The sequence below is a fragment of the Pseudonaja textilis genome, chromosome 2, assembly GCF_049901715.1.
Source record: "Pseudonaja textilis isolate UNSWEBS1 chromosome 2, rPseTex1.2, whole genome shotgun sequence".
In the NCBI taxonomy this organism is placed as follows: domain Eukaryota; kingdom Metazoa; phylum Chordata; class Lepidosauria; order Squamata; family Elapidae; genus Pseudonaja; species Pseudonaja textilis.
The window spans coordinates 76,164,620-76,183,777 of NC_141991.1; the positions used below are offsets into that span (position 1 = coordinate 76,164,620).

Genomic DNA, 19,158 nt, shown 5'->3' on the forward strand with positions numbered 1-19,158 from the left:
CTTTGCATGAATACACGCTGAGGTTTATTTTTCCTGGATTTATTTAGTTGCACTTGTCTTAATTTGTTTCCTGTGAAACTGTGGTATGACATTATAATTTATTTATATTCCTCCCCTGTGCTAGCTGCCATTATGAAGTGGTTTCTTAATAATTATGTATATTGTTATGAAACCTAAATGGTAACTTGTTAAGAAATAGTCCGTTTATAATCTTGTTTTTATTATGCCTTCAAGAAGATCAAGAGCTTTTCTCAAGGAAATTATTGTCTTAATGAGATACACAATTAATTTTAGACATGGGAGGTTATATCCTAAGAGTCTAACATAAGAAGATAGTTTGCTGGTACAGTTAAGGACCAGTATTTTATTTGACTCAGGAGTCTTGTTACCATTAGATAATCCTGCATACATTGATTACCATACATTTTTGAAAACTAAGATAAACCCCATTTGACCATTTTTATGTGCTTTTCCAAATCATTTAAATGCTTAATATGAATAAGTTAATTGTGAAGCAATTCTCTGTATACTATAAAGACCATTTTATACATTATACAAAAGAAATCCTTAACTTGTCTTGGAAGTGGAGCAATCGCACATATGAAGCAATCTTTTGAAAGAAACATTTTCAAATTCCAGACATCTTAGAATGTATGTATGTATGTATGTATGTATGTATGTATGTTGTGGCCCCAATTCCCGAGCCTATGCTGTCAGAGGAAGAGGACCTGGAAGATGAGGAGGAGGAACTGGGAATGCCTTTCTCCTCCTTCCTCTCTGGCAATGCCTTCCTCCACAGGACCTTCCTCCCTGGTAATACCTCAGGTTCCATGAGACAACCAAGAGGAACAGCCTGAGATTAATCAGGAGGAAGGCATATCGGAGCAGCCCCTGACAGGAAGAGTGTTGGCTCGATCCTAAGCAGCATCGTAGGGAGAAATGTGAGCAGCAACATAGGAGGCTTGGGAGGGTCAGAGAGTGAGCTGAGTCATTGAGCTACACCCCACAGGGGATAAGAGTGGGTGTGTTTTCTCCTGAAACTTTGTATGGGACAAAGTTTAACCTTACTTCAGAATTTCCTTTGTGGACTGCCTTGTGATCTTCTGTGAGTAAAATTTTATTTGCTATTAGTTTGGACTTGGCAGGCAGGACGTGGTGGAATGCCAAGAATATTATCAGTTCCAAAGAATTAACTCTGTGAAGTCTGAGCCAGCTTTCCTGCCTGTTTTTGTGTGTGTGTGAAAGGCGAGACAGAACATACATACATACATACATACATACATATGAAATAATATGTGTACATTTCAGATTCTTTTTCATTGCATTTACTTACTTGTACATTGGTAAATTGCTATATTATTTTATAGAAATTATGTAGACAGTTTTGTCTTTTGTCTGTCACTTAAAGCCACACAATTTGGGATGGGTGGCCATATAAATGCATGAATGAATTATGTATATTTAAGCTACCTTTGTACCAGAACCAGTGATAAAACATTTTTGGCCACTGCTGGGAAACAAGTACTTTAAAAAAATAGGATTATTTCAAAGTTTGTGCATCAAATTTCTTAGGGCCTACCTGCCCAAAATAAAATCCAATAAAATAGACTGAAAGAGGGCGGTATGTCTACATATATTTAGAAAGACTCAAGCTGATAGTCCAACCATGTAATTGTCCCCTTTTACATGTTTACATAGGTGTTGTGACTGAAAGGATTGACCCTGCTGGGAGTTTTGACTCTGATGTCTCTGAAGATGGAAGGTTGAGCCTGCTGTGAATGTGGAGTCTGAATTATCAGAGGACACAGATGTGAGCCAGAAGGATGAGAGAGTGTCAGAGAGACAGTCCTCTCCAGAACCTTCGACTTCGTTCATGCCAGCAGCTGATCCACAAAATGCGCCAGAGGCTTCGAGCGAGGAAGAGACTGATGGATGTTGGCTTGATGCTAGGACTAGGAGAAGATTGAAACGTCAATCACAATCTGAAAGGAGATGTCAAGCCAGGCATTGAATAGAGAGACTGACACGCCCATCCAGGGGATTTAAGGAGGCGGGCTGACTCTCAATCTTTGCTTGGAGCAAAGTGCTTTGTGGATTCGAAAGAATACGTTTGAAGCGGCTGTTGTGATTTATGGACAATTCTGAATTGCCAGACAGATTCCGGGAAGACTGCCAAGGACTGGGAAAACAGTGCAGTTAACTATTTTGGGTCTGGTTTTGTTTTGCTTGAATATTTGAACTCTGGAACTTTGTATTCTCACCTGTGGATACAGGTGAGACATAACGCATAGGCATGCACAATGTGTACAAAAAAGAGTCAAGACTTTGAACAACCAATTGGGGCTACCAATTGACTTTTTTGACCTCGTCTGAGGATAACTTTTCACTTAGGAAGTAGAATATTTTTTTTTCAATAAACAACTTTTAGTATAAGACTATTAAGTGTTACATCAGTCATGAAGTTATAGTTGCATGAAGAGTTGGGAAATGGCACTAATAATATGCTAGATTTAAGAACTAGTGTTTATATTTTATGATTTTTAAAATCCACTCTATTCATCCACTCAAAGAATTCTGGGCCTCTGAGATTTATTCTAAGCTCTTTCAAAAGTCACTAAAGTTTATGCTAAAGCATGAGCCAAACAAAAATTTGGAAGGAAACGATTGCAAAATTCAAAATTCATATTACTACACGGTCTATTTATGTGATTATTTCAGGCTATGCCACCCTGTTTCAACTAGAAAGCCAAATAATTCCAGAAGATTTCACTGTATATAACATCAGTCATGATTATATGATGCTGGTTTAAGGTTTGTTTTTTGTTTTTTTTGAAAGTTGCAATACTTCAAGTCATAGGTATGTATAGGGGATACAGGCTGGACTACCCAAAATTGTGCCATGATGTGACAAGTATAAAGACAAAATGACTTTGTAATTCTTTATATAGCATGGCACAGAAAAGGGAAACAATCAAGAAACTACTAAGGCTAAGGCATTGGAAGAACTTCCTTGTTTCTCTGCTTCTCTGTAATAAAGCTGTTGCTTTAAAGGCTGTCAATATTTTCCTAGCAGAAATCCTAAAAGCTTTGATTGTCTTGTGGTATTCTGGTTCATGACATTTCAATATTTTGCCTGAAAAATTCTTTCTCTTTTGTCCTTAAATAGTACAGCCATCCACTGCACTCTGGGTGTATTTTAGGCAAACACTGCTGATTAAAGCATTTCCATGGAATTCAAAATTGATTGGTTCATTAAATGTAACCATAGGTGGAAGCTCCACTTGACTGCATAAGAGTCAACAAGAGAAATTGTCAGTGTGAGCTATTGCTTATTCCTTACACACCGGTCAGGCTTCTGGAACAAAACACAAGAATGCAATACATTTAATATCTCCTGGAACACCCAGGGCTCTCTTCTAATCCCTGTCATATTTAAAAAAGAGAGAATACCACTGCAGGCACTTGTGCATGAATGGTACCACACTGAAAGTCTTAAGCCTGACCAATAAACAGATGAGGGACTGACATGCTTCAAATTTGTAAAGAAGGGAACTGACACACCCTCTAAATTTAAAACTATCAGCAGGTGGGGTGGCCTTTGCTTGTTTGGCAGCTTCCACCCACCTTGAGGCATTTTCAGCCCAGAATTCTTTATAAAGGCAGCTGCCTTTGAAAAGCACAAGGGAAGACAAATCTGCGGTTGGGTTCACAGATTTGTTACCCTAAGCCATTTTAGGGGGACTTTTTCTGGAGATTTTGGCTTCATATATGATGTGAGCCTAACCACTGTGATCTGCAAACTGTAAATGTTATCTCTGACTCCAGCAATTACAAGCTTTTTCTTTTCTTGCTTGCTTTTACAACCTGAGTTAATACAAGCCATGTCTAAGGGCATCAGGAAATGAGCTGGTTTGAGAACAAGCCTACTTTATGGCTTAGGACCTGGCAAAAAGGAAGACCTGCTTCTATTGTTTTATTTATTTGTTTGTTTATTTGTTTGTTTATTTATTTATTTTGTCAAGCAATTATTAGATTACAGGTATAAGTATAAGCATGGTTATGAACACATGAAATGGATACAAATAAGAAAGAAAAGAAACAATAGGACAGGGATGGTAGGCACGTTGGTGTGCTTATGCAGGCCCCCTACAGACCTCTTAGGAAAGGGGTGAGGTCAATAGTAGACAGTTTAAAGTAAAAGTTTTTGGGGTTTGGGGAAATTGTCTGAAAGTGGGTGCTCTTAAAGTTTATGCAATTCTTTGCAAGGGGGGTGGGAGTATGGGCATGGACCCTGGATTCAATACTGTTAATTGAATATGTTTTCTGTTTCATAATGATTTTATATTACTGATACAATTAATACTATATTGCTGAATAATTGTTAACTGACTAATCATAGTCTTATTTGAATGTTGGTATGCTTCATATCATAACACTGAAACTAATGCAAATTGCTAAATCCAAATTTCCTATATTTAAATTGCACAAACCATCTTAAACACAACCTACATGGGGAAAATGGTGGTGTCCAAATAAACTATTACTTAGCTTATTTATTATACTGGCACCGACACCTGTCTGTCTCTTTCCAACACTTAATGGAGCTTACATTTTTCACAGTATATAGAATATTTTGGTGCCCTAAGAGTGCATATAAATGGATGCCATCAAAATTCAATATACTGATAAGAACAAGTAGACCTGAGGAAATTCACAAGGTTAATGCACATGCCAATGAGGTTTGTAGAGATGGTTGAAGAATTCATTTTTTATGAATTCTTATATGATTGGCATTCCCTTCAAGGTTAAGTATCACTAAAATATTTTAAACCCAATTTGACACAAAATGTGTACTAAATATCTAGCCTCTCTCTACATTCTGTACGATACATTACATGTTTCTGTACAACTTCCTCAATTATGTTTCCTGCTGTTTCAAAAACAGCAATACCCAAATTATGTTAAAGACAGATGGATTGTACTGTAATACAGATTGGAAGGGGAAAGATGATTTGGAGGCTTAGGTGGATGCTCATACAGCACCTGCCAGCAACTCCTAAAAACTTATTTATTTAATTTACTTATTTTAAAACATTCGTATAGCCACCTATCTTGAAACAATAATGGGTGGCTTACACCAATAAAATATAAAATGCAACATTGATAAAACTAAAAAGAGAAAATCTGATGCTACAACCAGTGGTCAGAAATGGCCACTTCAAAGAAGAACTCAACCGAAAAAGAACATGTAGGAGGAAGATAAAGTGAAAGTTTTGGCTGACTGGGCGAAGTTGGAAAAGCAATAACTAAGATACCCTGGAATTTAAATTCCACAAGAAATAACATTGCTCCCAAAGAAGAGTCAGAAGCAGTGAAAGAAAGTGAAAAGGGAAAGGTTTGACTTTTTTTTTCTTCTCTCTCCTTCCTTATATTGACAATTAAAAATAAGAAATTGGAAAAATCTGCTTTGGCATCAATAGGCAATTAACCTGAAAATATTACTAAATGCTAAAGGGACAATAAAGATTTCTGGATATTAAAATTTTTTTCTTCTATAAGCAGGAAGGGAGAGAAAAAGAATAAGGGCAGGATCTGGAAGAGGGAGGAGACCGCCTGGATTTTAAAAGAATCTAAAGTAAAATTTCAATAAGACTTCTAAAAGATACATTTTAACTGAAACTTGCAACTAAATAGTAACCCCAGGAAGAGAAAGTGGGAAAAAAAAGAAAGAGCAAAAAGTAACAGCTTCTGTGTATTTGGATTACTTGGTGACTTTTGGATTTTTGGCTATTATATTTGAATGACTAAAATCAATTGGGTGGTTGTTTAAAAATTTCTACAATGGCATTACTTTTCGATGAATTGAAAATGGAACTTAAAAAGTACAAAGAAGATGCACAAGAAGGGAAGGGTTCCTTTGGCTTCGTTTTTCAATTTCTAGAAATGGAGATTTGGAACTATGAGAAACAACAAGAAAAGACTGCAAAACAAGAAGACTGGGACAAAGAAGAAACCATCTTTAATGAACAAGTAACTCTATGTGGGGAAGAAAAAGGAAAGGGGGGGAAAGAGGATGGAGAATTTAAGACTTAAAAAAACAACCAAAGAAAAGAAAAATAATTCAAAAAATAGGTATAATACTGGAAAGCAACAGAAAAGGGGAATACAGAAGAGGGAAATAGAGGTAGAGAGACAAAGGGGTAAAAAGGGGAGAGAGAAGAAGGAAAGGAAGATAAGTTACAAAGGTTCGGAGTAAGATATAAAGAAACAGGACCTATTTAGAGATAATGGGTGAAAATTTAACTGAAAGGGGGATTCTGTAAAAGTACATGAGATTGTGTTGTTATATTTGAAATAGAAATAACTTCAGAAAATTGGAAACAACATATGATTAGAATGAGGGATAGAATGGTTAGTGTAACTTAGTGAAATGTTGGTGAATAAAGTAAATGAAATAAAATAAATGAGAAAATTGAATTAGGAAGGAATCGGAACATTTTAGCTAGTCAATGTTTTATAAAATATAAGTGAAGTGGGGGGAATTGATTATGGAAAGTTTATAATTGTTCACATAGAAGTATAATATTTAATTGAAAAGTAATGTGAAAAATGTTAAGACTGTAACGAATATTAATATTAATGATAGAATTGAGCTGGAATGGAATGTTGTTTTAATTATATACATTTATAATTTTTTCTTTTCTTTTTTTCCTTTTTTTTAAGAATACTGTGTGTAGTTTAAGAATGTACCAAACGGAATCCGAGTGGAAGTTATGTATTATATTGAGTGTTATAACTTTAGGGGAAAGATATAAAGGCGTCATACTCCAATCAGTAACTACAGGAGAAATTTTGTTTAATGAGAAAAGATAGTAGACAATTGAAACAGGACAGAAAAAAATATATAAATATAATTATTTGAATTGAGATGAAATAAATACAATAAAACTGAGGAAATTAAAAGAGGGGAGAAGCCATGTAGAAAATGTAAAATTGTAATAAGATGCGGAATAGAATATAAAAATGAGCATTAACCTGAATTTGTGTCTTTATGAAGAAATGTAACCTGGGATTATGCTGCTTTCAAAAAAGATGTTTTAATTGTATTTCTTTTCTTTTTGTGAAAACTCAAATAAAATTTATAAATAAATAAATAAATAAATGAGCAAGGCCTCTCAATCCAGGAAGGATACAATTGCTGCATAAGAGAACTTTGTACAACGGTTCCTGTAGCAATGGCTGCAACCTTCTCATCAAGCAGTAGCTGCAAGTCCAGGAGAACCTGCACATTGTGTGCCAGCTCTTCCTGGGGACCTGAAACCCCAGTCACAGTTCAAGGTGACATGTCCCTACCACCAGGCATCAAAGCCCTTCATAGTGCTGAGTCAAAGTGAGTTCCCACAGTTGTTAAGTAATCTGGATTTCCCATTGACTTTGCTTGTCAGAAGGTTGCAGAAGGTGATCACACTGCAACCATCATAAATATGAATCAGTTGTCAAGCCTCTGAATTTTGATCACATGACCATGGAGATGCTGCAATGGCCGTAAGTGTAATATAATGGACATAAATCACCTTTTTTCAGGGCCTTTGTAACTTTGAACCATCACTAAACAAACGGTTTTAAGTCAAGGGCAACTTGTATGTGCTCATTCTCCAAATGATATTTCTTGAATAAATGTAAAACAGCTTTTGTTTGATTTGGAGAGATGAAGCCATATTAGCAGTGCTTCAAAGGGAATGACTTTGCATGAGATGGAAAGCCCATTGCTCACTACATGCTTTCTATGTGAAATCCCATCCACCCCAGTTAGTATGACAAATAGCCAAGAATGTTGGGAATGTTGTGGAAAAACAGCATGAGAGGATCATACATTTTTCATATTATTTCCAGAAATCTCAACATTGCTCTCTATAGAAGCAAATCTAGGCTTTTGCTGAAAAGTTCCCTCTTTATACTTTTATTTTGTTGTCGTTTTCACAGATACACAATTTAGAAGAAGGAAGAACAGGTGGTGGTGGTATAATGATACTGATGAATAAGCATTATTATGCTGGGGTTCTCATATTTAGATTTCTGTGATTGAATTATTTCATGTATCATGAAACTAAAACCCCAGTGAATTATAAAGAGAATAATACAGTATGTGGAATTACTGCTACATAGAAAGCAAAATCAGAAAGACAGATTCAGTCACATTATTCTTGTCACAGCAGTGATCAAAGTGCATAAAGGTAGATTGTTGAATACTCTGTCATTTAACCATTGAACGCTTGTCAAGGAGTCTTTCTTTGAGAATATTAGCTTTTGTATTTTTAAGAATAATTGTTTATGGAATTAAAAACAACCCTCTGAGGGAAGGCGGATAGTTAATAAGTATGAAATGTAAATAAAATATAATAAAACAAACTTTACAGAACTAGAGCAAATGTCATTCAAAGGCATTATCTTTCAAAACTGGCACTTTGCATGAATATAATATATAGTGTTATATATAATATTTTTTTTAAAAAATGCCTTTGGATCCCTTCTGATTCCCCAGGGACTGTCTGGGCAAGTCAATATTGTTTCCTTGGTAACATTTTCAGAAGTGGATTGTAATTGCCTTTTTTCTAGGGCTGCAAAAGAGAAACTGGCCCAAGGACACCCAGCTGGCTTTGTGGCTAAGTCAGAGCTAGGTTTCTAGAGTCTAACTTACTAATCTTTACAATAAAAATTTCTGATAACATTTTTTTTTTGGTTCTGAAAAAAAATCAATAAAACAGGTAATGGAAGAACAACAGACTGCAATTGTGCTGCTTATTACTTTACGGTATTTCACCTTAGCATTTATTTTATGATCCTAAAAGACAAACATCTATTACTATTAATTGAAGTTATTTTGGTGTGTATGTTATTATGACCATTTAAGTAGAAGTTAATAAATATTAGCACAATGTTTATTTTACACTGCCTCTCTCTTTCGAGTAATTCATATACTGTACACTTGAACAAAATTCTATTTTTTTGGCTGAAGAGTAAATGCTTTAGGGACTACTACATCGTTGAAAAGAGCTGTGAGGATGAAGGACTTGGGGGCCCCCACATTAAAGCAGCTCCAAAACACTTATTCCCATATGAGTACTTAAAACAATTTTTTGCTGTACTGCCATAATTATGTAGAAAGATATTGTGGCACTGGCTTGGGAATTGATAATCAAGCAAACTGTGACTGATCCCCTTGGACAAGTATTGCCTAACTCTAAAATAATAATAGTTTCTTGCTTCAGTCTTTGGAATTTTCTCCTTTTCATTGCTGAAATACTTAATGTATTGGATTGATTTTAGAAAACAGGAGTCTGCTGGCAGAAAGGATAACATATTTCAGTGCTGGGCATTTATCAAATGGGCATTTATCATTCAACATTTGTTTGGCAACATTACCGAATAGACAGTTGGACCCATTGTTGTGAATAAAGAAGAATATTTTTTTATGAAGTTTAAGAACACAGGCACAAAAAGAAAATTCTGTCATTAAAAAGAGTTTCCTGTGGAATGACAAACAGTACCAGGAGCAGTACACTGACTGGTCTTTCATTAATTATAGTCATTATATAAAACAATACTTATGTGAAGACATTAAGGGAAAAGCTTTGATTTTTTTGGTGGGTAAAATGACAGCAAATTTATTAAATGCTGTTTATTATGTGGGATGTGATTGTACCAAACCACCTTTCCTTCTCCCTTTTGCATTGGGGATTTTTTTTTAAAAAATAATAATTCAAAAATATTTACTTTCTTCTAAATAATGGAAATAATAATAATAACCGTGGTTGAAAAGAAGAAAGTATGGATAATGGATGTGACAATACCAGGAACTAGTAGAAGAGAAGACATCAAGTAACAAGTTCTGAAAAGCAAAGATGAAAGATAATGGCATTAACCAACCATGGTGGTCCCAGTGGTTATTGGCACTTAAAAAAACTACACATTGACAAAATCTCGGCCTGTCCATTGCAAAGGCCACACTGCTTAGATCTGCAAATAAACTATGCCAGTACATTACGACTTCCTAAGAACTTGCTGCACATGAAGGCCAACTCCAGATAAAAAAAACCTAGAAGATGTGACTTTGTTGTAAACAGATATTAATAATAATAATAATAATAATAATAATAATAATAATAATAATAACAACAGAGTAGAAGAGAAAGAACTAGAAAAAAATCACAAAATACAAAAACCTGCAAACAGAAGTGGAACAATTGTGGCAAAAGAAAATGAAGATAGTATTAATAGTAATAGATGCCTAGGTTGCAATGTCAATACATCTGGAACACCATCTGAACACTAAATCAATTGCAAAGGGCAACTTTACTTGGAATATCTTATATCCTGCCACAATATCTTTAACACTATCAAGCATCAACATCTGCCTATCTTAGGTCCTTGGGAAGAACTTAATATATGGATTCAAATTACAAATCCAGTATAAACATCTGGTTGATTGTGTGACAAATCATCATCATTATCACAATCACCACCATCATCCCTTTAACCCCATAAAGCAAGAATATCTGCCTATCACAGGTCATTGAGAAGGTCTCAATAGGAGATTAAAAATGCCAAATCCAATCTAAATCCATAATAAGAATGATACATTACAAAAGAAATATTATAACTTCCTAACAGGCAGGAAGTAGCAGGTGAAGCTAGGCAGAATCACATCTGATACATGTACAATTAGCATAGCCCTCCCCCTCCACAAGGTCGTGTGCTTTTTTCACTTCTCTTCTCTCTATATATCAATGACTGCATCTCAAACGATCCATTTGTTAAAATATTGAAGTTCGCAGATGATACAACAGTGATTGGTCTCATTTGAGACAACGATGAATCTGCATACAGACGGGAGGTTGTACAACTAGCCTCATGGTATAACTGGAACAATTTGGAACTGAACACACTCAAAACTATAGAAATGGTGGTAGACTTTAGGAGAAACCCTCCCATACTACCATCTCTTACAATACTAGACAATACAGTATCAACAGTAGAGACCTTCACATTCCTAGGTTCTATCATATTACAATGGACACCTAACATCAAAAATGTCATCAAAAAAGCAAAACAAAGAATGTTCTTTCTGTGCCAACTCAGAAAGCTCAAACTGCCCAAGGAGCTGCTGATATAGTTCTACAGAGGAATTATTGAGTCTATCATCTGCACCTCTATAACTGTCTGATTTGGTTCTGCAACCCAAAAAGACAGACACAAACTTCAGAGAATAATTAGGACTGCAGAAAAAACAATTGCTACCAACCTGCCTTCCACTGTGGTCCTGTATACTGCATGTGTATACTGTCAAAAATATTTAAAGACCCATCACATCCTGGATATAAACTGTTTCAACTCCTACCTTCAAAATGACGCTATAGAGCACTACACACCAGAACAACTAGACACCAGAACAGCTTTCCCCCGAACGCCATTACTTTGCTAAACAAATAATTCCCTCAATACTGTCAAACTATTTACTAAGTCTGCATTACTATTACTATTAATCCTTTCATCCTTCCCTTCACCCATCTCCTCCCACTTATGACTGTAACCTTGTTACTTGTATCCTAATAATTTTTATTGACCATTTCCAAGTATGATTTGATTGCTTATTGTACCCTATGACTATTATTAAGTGTTGTACCTTATGCTTCTTGATTCTTGATGAATGTATCTTTTCTTTTATGTACACTGAAAGCATTTGCACCAAAACAAATTCCCTATGTGTCCAATCACACCTGGCCAATAAAGAATTCTATTCTGTTCTATCCTATCCTATCCTATCCTATCCTATCCTATCCTATCCTATCCTATCCTATCCTATCCTATCCTATCCTATCCTATTCTAATCTAAATGTGCATCTGACAAACTTATTGAGATAAGTTTAAGAATTTTTTTCTATTATTAGCACAGCAGCAGCAGATAGCAATAAAATACAGTATATTCAATAGTTGTGATACCGAATCATTGGTTATGTAGTATTATGTTCTGAAAAAAACCTTATCAAATGCCATGTCTAAAACTATGTATGTCTCATTAAGTTAATATACCATACTTGTATGTTAAGACATTGGTATGCAGCTGTAGAGGAGTGAATAAGGCATAAGTACCTTCTTTGTCATTATTCTCTTGAGCTATTTTTGTCCGTATTCCCATTTATTGAGCAAAAAGGTTGTAACAGGGAATTTTGCATAGCTTGAATTACAATAATAGAATGGTAGTTTGGAAAGCAAGAATTATGTAACAACTACTAAGATTGATCCTTGTAATTATGGGAGAGAAGAATAACCAGTAGGAGGTATATGTATTAATGCTCATCCTGGGTGTTGCTGTCCTATTTTTGCTTCTTTCTAGTCAGGAGAAGAAATTTGTTGAAGATTTCTAGGTCAAAAATAAGGAAGAATGAGAAAAAGTGCTGTTGTCCTCAATTGTGACATGATGAAAACTTGACATTCTCCTTGAAAAGGGAAGACAAGCAGCACTCACACAAATAGCAAATCAATTTTAAACATTTACGCATTTGGGATACAGTGACATAAGTACTAGAAATTCCATTTCAAAACAACCATTGCCTCAAACATCCAAAGACCAAGAAGTGTTCTTATAATAGTCTACCGTGGTCATGTAGCAATCAAATCACAAAGAATTCTAGTCTGCAGCGTTAGCTGAATCAGAGATCCAGCCAAAACAAAAGATTGCCCTGCTGAATGCCTACATGCTGTCAAATTTAGTTTATCAGCCTCACAGTTATTACAATTTATTCTGTTGTCTGAGCTTAAAATGTCACTGGGAATTTATTAATATGGTACTACTTCTGATAAGGGCATATTAAAGGTTATAGAAAAAATATATTATCAGAGACTAAGTGTGTACATCACTCGACATGCATTCTTTATCAGTAATGGTTCATTTATGAAATATATATAGATCATATTACCTAAATGGCTTCTTAAGAAGTGTGTATGTGTGCATACATGCATGTTTGTGAGTATTCTGATGAACTCTGTGAATGGTGCATCCCAATTACATGTTGATTTTTATATCTGCAGCTGAAGAATGCAATTTTATTTGACCTGGCAAAATGAATGAAGTGAGGAAAATAAGTATTTCAATAAAAAGGCCTCTCAAATCTGTTTTATATACATAGTTTTTAAGCAATGTTAATTTTGAGTCTTTAAGTCAATTCTTCCAAGGCTATCTAGCTGTGGGTGTTTGGGCCACTCAGATCTGAGGATATTCCATCTTCGATTTTGGAACAGAGTAGCATTCCTCATTTAATTTTCTTAATGTAATTTTGGTGTCTTGCTGGGTTTGTCAGTCATGCATGCCTTACTCAATTCATGGCTTGACTACTGGACTATTTGACTATTGTAACAACCTCTACATATATGGGTTTTCCCTTGAAGAGAACTTGGTTCAGAATGTGGTGGTGGAAGCAGTAATGGCCATGTCCATGTAACACATCTGCTTCACAAGCTACATCAAGTGCCAGTTTGCTTCCTGGTAAGATTCAAGGTGTTGATTGTTGCCTGTAAAGCCCTACATAGCATAGGACCCAGTTATTTGAAGGATCACCTGTCTCCCATAACATCTACCCAGCTAATTCAATCCTGCAAGAGTTGGCATGTTCTGAATTCCTTTAATTAAACAATAGCAATAGCACTTAGACTTATATACCACTTCACAGTGCTTTACAGCTCTCTCTAAATGGTTTACAGAGTCAACATACTGCCTCCAACAATCTGGGTCCTAATTTTACCCACCTCAGAAAGATGGAAGGCTAAGTCAACTTTGAACTTAGTGAGATTCGAACTGCCAAACTGCAGGCAGCTGGCAGTCAGCAGAAGTAGACTGCAGTATTGCATTCTAACCACTGCATCACTATAGCTCTCAATCTCATCTACCTGCCCTTTGGAATGAGTCCCCCCCCTCACATTGTAGAGGCCCTCCATTCTGTTGTTGTTTATAAGAACCAGGAGGCCTTGGTTATCGAACATCCTTTTTAGGTGTTTAATTTTCATAATTTTTCTGAATCTCTTCTAGTTCTGCATCCTTGAATGCTTTATTTCTGGTAATAAATCTCTGTAAGTAATGATAAGCCACTTACTCATGAGTACAAACAAATCCCTTTTCAAACAGGGTAGGAACAGTTTTTTTATTCACGTGGATGAACAAAAATCAAACATAATTAGTTCCAACAGACCTGGCCAAGAAATCTGAATTGCTTGCTGTATCATAAAAGAGAAAGGTTGTCTGCCACTCCTAAACTTCTACTATTTATTTCCCAGGCAGGGAGGGGCTGGCTAGCATCCATGTCAACTTTTCCTTGAGAGCCGGCTTATTGTTTTCCTTTGCTCAACTCTCTTTTCCACCCTGTGCATATACACCTTTGGGTCCGACCCCATCTATTCCTCTCCCCCTCACTCAGTTAAGGCCCTGAAGACAGATGCCTCTCCACCAGGGGAAGGAGGGAAGGGCCCAGATCTTCCTCTGTCTCTGATGCTGTTTCCTTATCAGAGCCTTCCAAAGGGTCCAAAGTTGCCCAGGCTCTCCCTCCACCTCCTCCTCATCTGACTCTGCAGCTAGCTCTGCTGGCAGCCAATCGGCCACAACAACATCTGATGTAGTTCTTGTTGACCTGAATGATGACCAATCCAGTATAATTTTCATTTTTTCTGTTTTTTTCCCCATGTTAACGGGGTGGACACATATCGTGCTAAGACGTGTTTGGTATTAGGTAACCTTTCTAGTAGGATACAAAGTGCCAGCGTAGTTCTCAACCTCATCAGATTATTATGTTTTATCACACAGTCAGTGAGAATGGCATTTTTATCTATCTACTGAGTTATCTTCAAAAAGCACTTTCTTAGTTCCACCATGAAAGAGGCATCTAAAAAACTATGCATTGCAGCTCTGTTGTGTCTTAGGTTTTTAAGGATTACCTTTCCTTTGTAATGAATGGCTGGTCTGAAATATAGGACAGGGAAATTCTGAATAAGTTCTCCATATACATATAATATATATAATTGCAGGCAGAAATCTAGAGGTAGGAAGGGAGGGGTGAATTAGCCCATCCAGGAGCATTTTGTTTTGATCATTGTCTATCAGTTCAGAAGTAATCATTGGCAGATAAAACCTATTTGACATGCTAACCAGAAATCCAAGGTGGGGCTTTTGACCAAAAATCTTCAAATAGTTCATTAAAAAATCCAGAAACAAGCAGTTGTAGTTTTTGTTCTCTATTGACCACTTCTCACTTAACAAGATAATATACAAAGTAGTGTCAAGTGCTTGCTCTGTACTGCTCTTAACATGAACTTGTATTAACATTTAGTAAGTCAGCTGCAAGGCTCCAAGAGTTGGTCTGTATTTGTTGCTGAGTCTGGAATGCTGCCTTGGTTAACAATCTTTCTTTAATTCCTTTTTCCTTAATTCCAACAATAAGAACAATATAATTCACAACTTTTGTAAACCAAATATTCATTGTATTATCAATCCAATTCATAAATGGCAATCCTATTATTTTCTGGGAAATAATAGTGGGCTTAGGGGATCTCACTTTTTGTCAAATATGCATAGGATTGGCCTGCTAGAATACTAGGATAATAAAATTTACTAAGAAATCTGATACGTAATTGAACAGATAGACTCACCAGTTTTCTCAGTCTTGTGTTTTGGACTCTCTTGTCCTGGAAGGCATGGGCAAGGCCCTTCACATCGAGCTATAATGTTTTTGCCAGATGTGCAGGCATGAAATTCCAACTTGCACTGTAAACACAATAAAACAAATACAATTTATTTGATGTAAAATTGGAATGGGACACAGATGTGAAAGTAAACATTGTCATCAGAGTAGGATCTTGAGATAAGTTTTTGTGGTCTGACTTCCAAGTAACCTTGCAGTACTCATTGGTGCTTCTTGCTATGCCCATGTAACACCCATACTTTGAAAGTGCCATTGGCTCCCAATTGCATCTGAGTACAGTTTAAGGTGCCTAGTTATTGTCTCCCTGCCCTGCCTGCATGGCATAGAGTTCATTTACTTGAAAGACTCCCTTCTTCCCAGAGTATCTAGCCTCCCCACAAGCTCTGATAGAGAACGTTTACTCCAGGTCCCTTCATTGAAACATTTCATATTGTGCAACCCAGGATGCATGTCTTCTATCTTATGGAGCAACCTTCCTCTTGACATATAAAGACTGTTAAGACCTGGCTCTTTCCCTAGGAAATGATGCTTTGGTGTCCTGATTAGATGATAGTTGTACTGCTGTTTGAATCACCATCTACTTTTGTCATTATTGTTTGTAAGCATATCCATTGTAACTTAATATTTTTTTTCATTAGGGTTCATGACCTTGATTGAGTTGGAGGGCTACTTAAATATTTTTAGTTAGTGAATGACTATGTAAGTCAGTAAGTTTGGCTTTAAGAGATCATTCAGATTCAGAATCCAAAATGTAGGCAGGGATACACATACTTATTTAGTAAAAAATTAAATAAATCTGAATTGAATTAATTACAATTAGCTAGATTTAATTAGTCTCTTCTTAAATATTTAGAAATCACAGTTCATCGACAGATTTTGAAAGGACTCTTAAGGACTTGCTCACCTTGGATGACTGCGAGAACCTCCCAGTCATTGGTTTTACTCTTTTACCCTAGATTAAAAACTTCTTACAGGCTATCTATTATGATTCCCCCATGACAAATGACCCAAATTAGCCACTTTTAGAGAAAAAGCATTGGTTAGAAAACTATCTGTGAAAGTGAGTAATTTAGTAATCTTAAAGCTTGTCTATTTGAATTATAAACAAGATTCTACTGGTAAATCTTATTGATAGTGTTAGAGCCATGCATACAACTGTTATTGTGTGAACCAAAGCAAGGTAAGTACATGAGATAAATCAATCACTAAACTGGTGAAGCATTGTGTGTTTTGCAAAATTATGTTTTTTGCTTTCTATTGTACTACAATAAAAAGCAGAGTGAATGAAGCAGAATGTTGCTGTTAAGATTCATGCCTCCTACTTTGAAAATGCCAGAAATAGCTTTCTGCTGCTTGTGTGTATTTTTATAAGTGAGTTCACCTCCCCAGGCTTTAATCTAGTAGCAGGAGACCATTTATTCTTTGACAACATTCTGTCCCAATGATATTATCTCCTAGGTGCTTTCTGGACTTCAGAGGACTCTGAGGACTGCAAACTCCATATGCTATTCTGCTCTTCAGTTTTAGAATATTTATGGATACAACCTGCTATCTGCTTGTGAATAAATTCAGAATGCCTTTGATGCTATTTTCTTTCTCAATATACATGTAAGAACCACATGTAAATCCCATGTGTGAATGTGGCATTGTGGGTATTTGGATTCCAGTCAAAAGAGAATGATAATTCAAATTATAAAATGACAGTGGCTGACAAGTTAAAGAGTGGACAGAAAATCTCAGATCCAGATATAAATTAAAAACAGAAAGATTGAGATAAAATGCCTGAAGAATAATAAAATGTATCTTTTCTTTTATGTACACTGAAAGCATTTGCACCAAGACAAATTCCTTGTGTGTCCAATCACACTTGGCCAATAAAGAATGCTATTCTATTTTATTTTAAAAGAAGAAAATGAAGATTCCTTCCCACCTCACCTCTTTCCAGATAGTCTGTTTCAGTTTCAAGATCATCAGTTTCTTTTAAAGCAAATTTTGTTGGATCAAAGCATCAGTCATACATTCATTTCAATTCCATGCAAAGAATGGAATGGAATAAATTCTTTATTGGGCAAGTGTAATTGGACACACAAGGAATTTGTCTCTTGTGAATAAGTGCTTAGTGTACATATATACAACAAAGTAATATAATCATAGGATACAAATAGAAGGTAGTAAAAAAAAGAGAGAGAGAGAGAGGCATGATAGTAATACAGCCCTACTACATGGGTAAATATTATTAGAAATTTAGGAAGGTTATCAGCTACAAGTTTTATTGAATTAAAACATTTGAGGATCCAATATTGAATGAATTTATGAATTGCAGCATGGTCTTTTGGTACATATTCATTTGGGTATTTATTTTGATAACTGCTACCAAATGTAGTCTTTCTATTCCATGAAATAGTAGCAAAAGTAAACAGAAAACTCTTCTGCCAGCTTGCGGTAGCCCAGAGTTTTTCAGTCCAGAAATGATATTTGGGTAGCTACTTGAGAATGACCTCTAGGTTTTGGAGAAATAATAATAGTTGTAGCTGCATGAGAAATAGAGTTTAAATTATTCATCGTTAATTATAATGATACATTATTGAAGTATATTTTCTTAGAAATCTTTGAAGGTATGACTTACAACTTTATGTCTATGAATATGGTAAAAGAAATAGTTTGATCTGAAAAAAAAAATCTCTTTGTTGAAAACAAATTAGACACTTCAGATATTCTGATAATGCTATGATTTATCTTTTGATTGGCGTGATCTTTTCCTCTTGTTGCTATTAAAACTGTATATATTATTTTATTAAGATATCAGTTGAAGTGTTTTTAACTGAAATAGACTAATTCCAGAGTAGACATCATATAATATCTTGAATTACAGTCTCTTTGATGTGCCAGTAAACTGGCTCTGTATTTTTAAAATGGTCTGGATTTGCTTATTCTACATTCATGACTTCAGATAGTGTTCTTTTTTGTATGAAATGGCTAGTGGCACTTTATAAAAATCATTGCTGGAGGAAGGAAAAGTTTTCAAAGGAGATCACATCTTCATAAGTTGCAGTTCCAAACAAACTGCCTACCCATGCTACTCCCAGCTTGTCACCAGAAGTGAGAATTCAGCCACAAGGCAAATGTTTCCAGCACTTATTCTGTTACTACATCTTGTTTAGCCATTATAAACATGAAACAAAAGGTCAAGATTCTGGCTTGTTTTGTGTCTATTTTCAGAGTACTAATTTTCTCAACTAATTTTAAAGTACTGTAACAAAGTCAGATAATTGTGTGGAAGGTGGCTGTGCGGGCATCAGTATGATCTCATTGTTTTAATTTTCCATGGATATATCCACTTGAACCTGGGGTAAGCAAATACTGTAGATTAGATTTTAATAGTTTTGAACACCGATACCAACCACCGAATCCA

The 19,158-nt window shown here is 35.6% G+C and overlaps 1 protein-coding gene across 2 annotated transcripts in view; it reads right to left on the reverse strand.

Moving 5' to 3' along the window:
• SPOCK1 (SPARC (osteonectin), cwcv and kazal like domains proteoglycan 1) overlaps positions 1–19,158 on the reverse strand; it is a 519,494-nt gene that overhangs the window by 113,037 nt on the left and 387,299 nt on the right. For both annotated transcript variants that reach the window (XM_087924354.1, XM_087924355.1), the window contains exon 6: positions 15,694–15,808. In XM_087924354.1, coding sequence (XP_087780480.1) covers positions 15,694–15,808 — 115 coding nt within the window. The remainder of the gene's footprint in view (positions 1–15,693; positions 15,809–19,158) is intronic.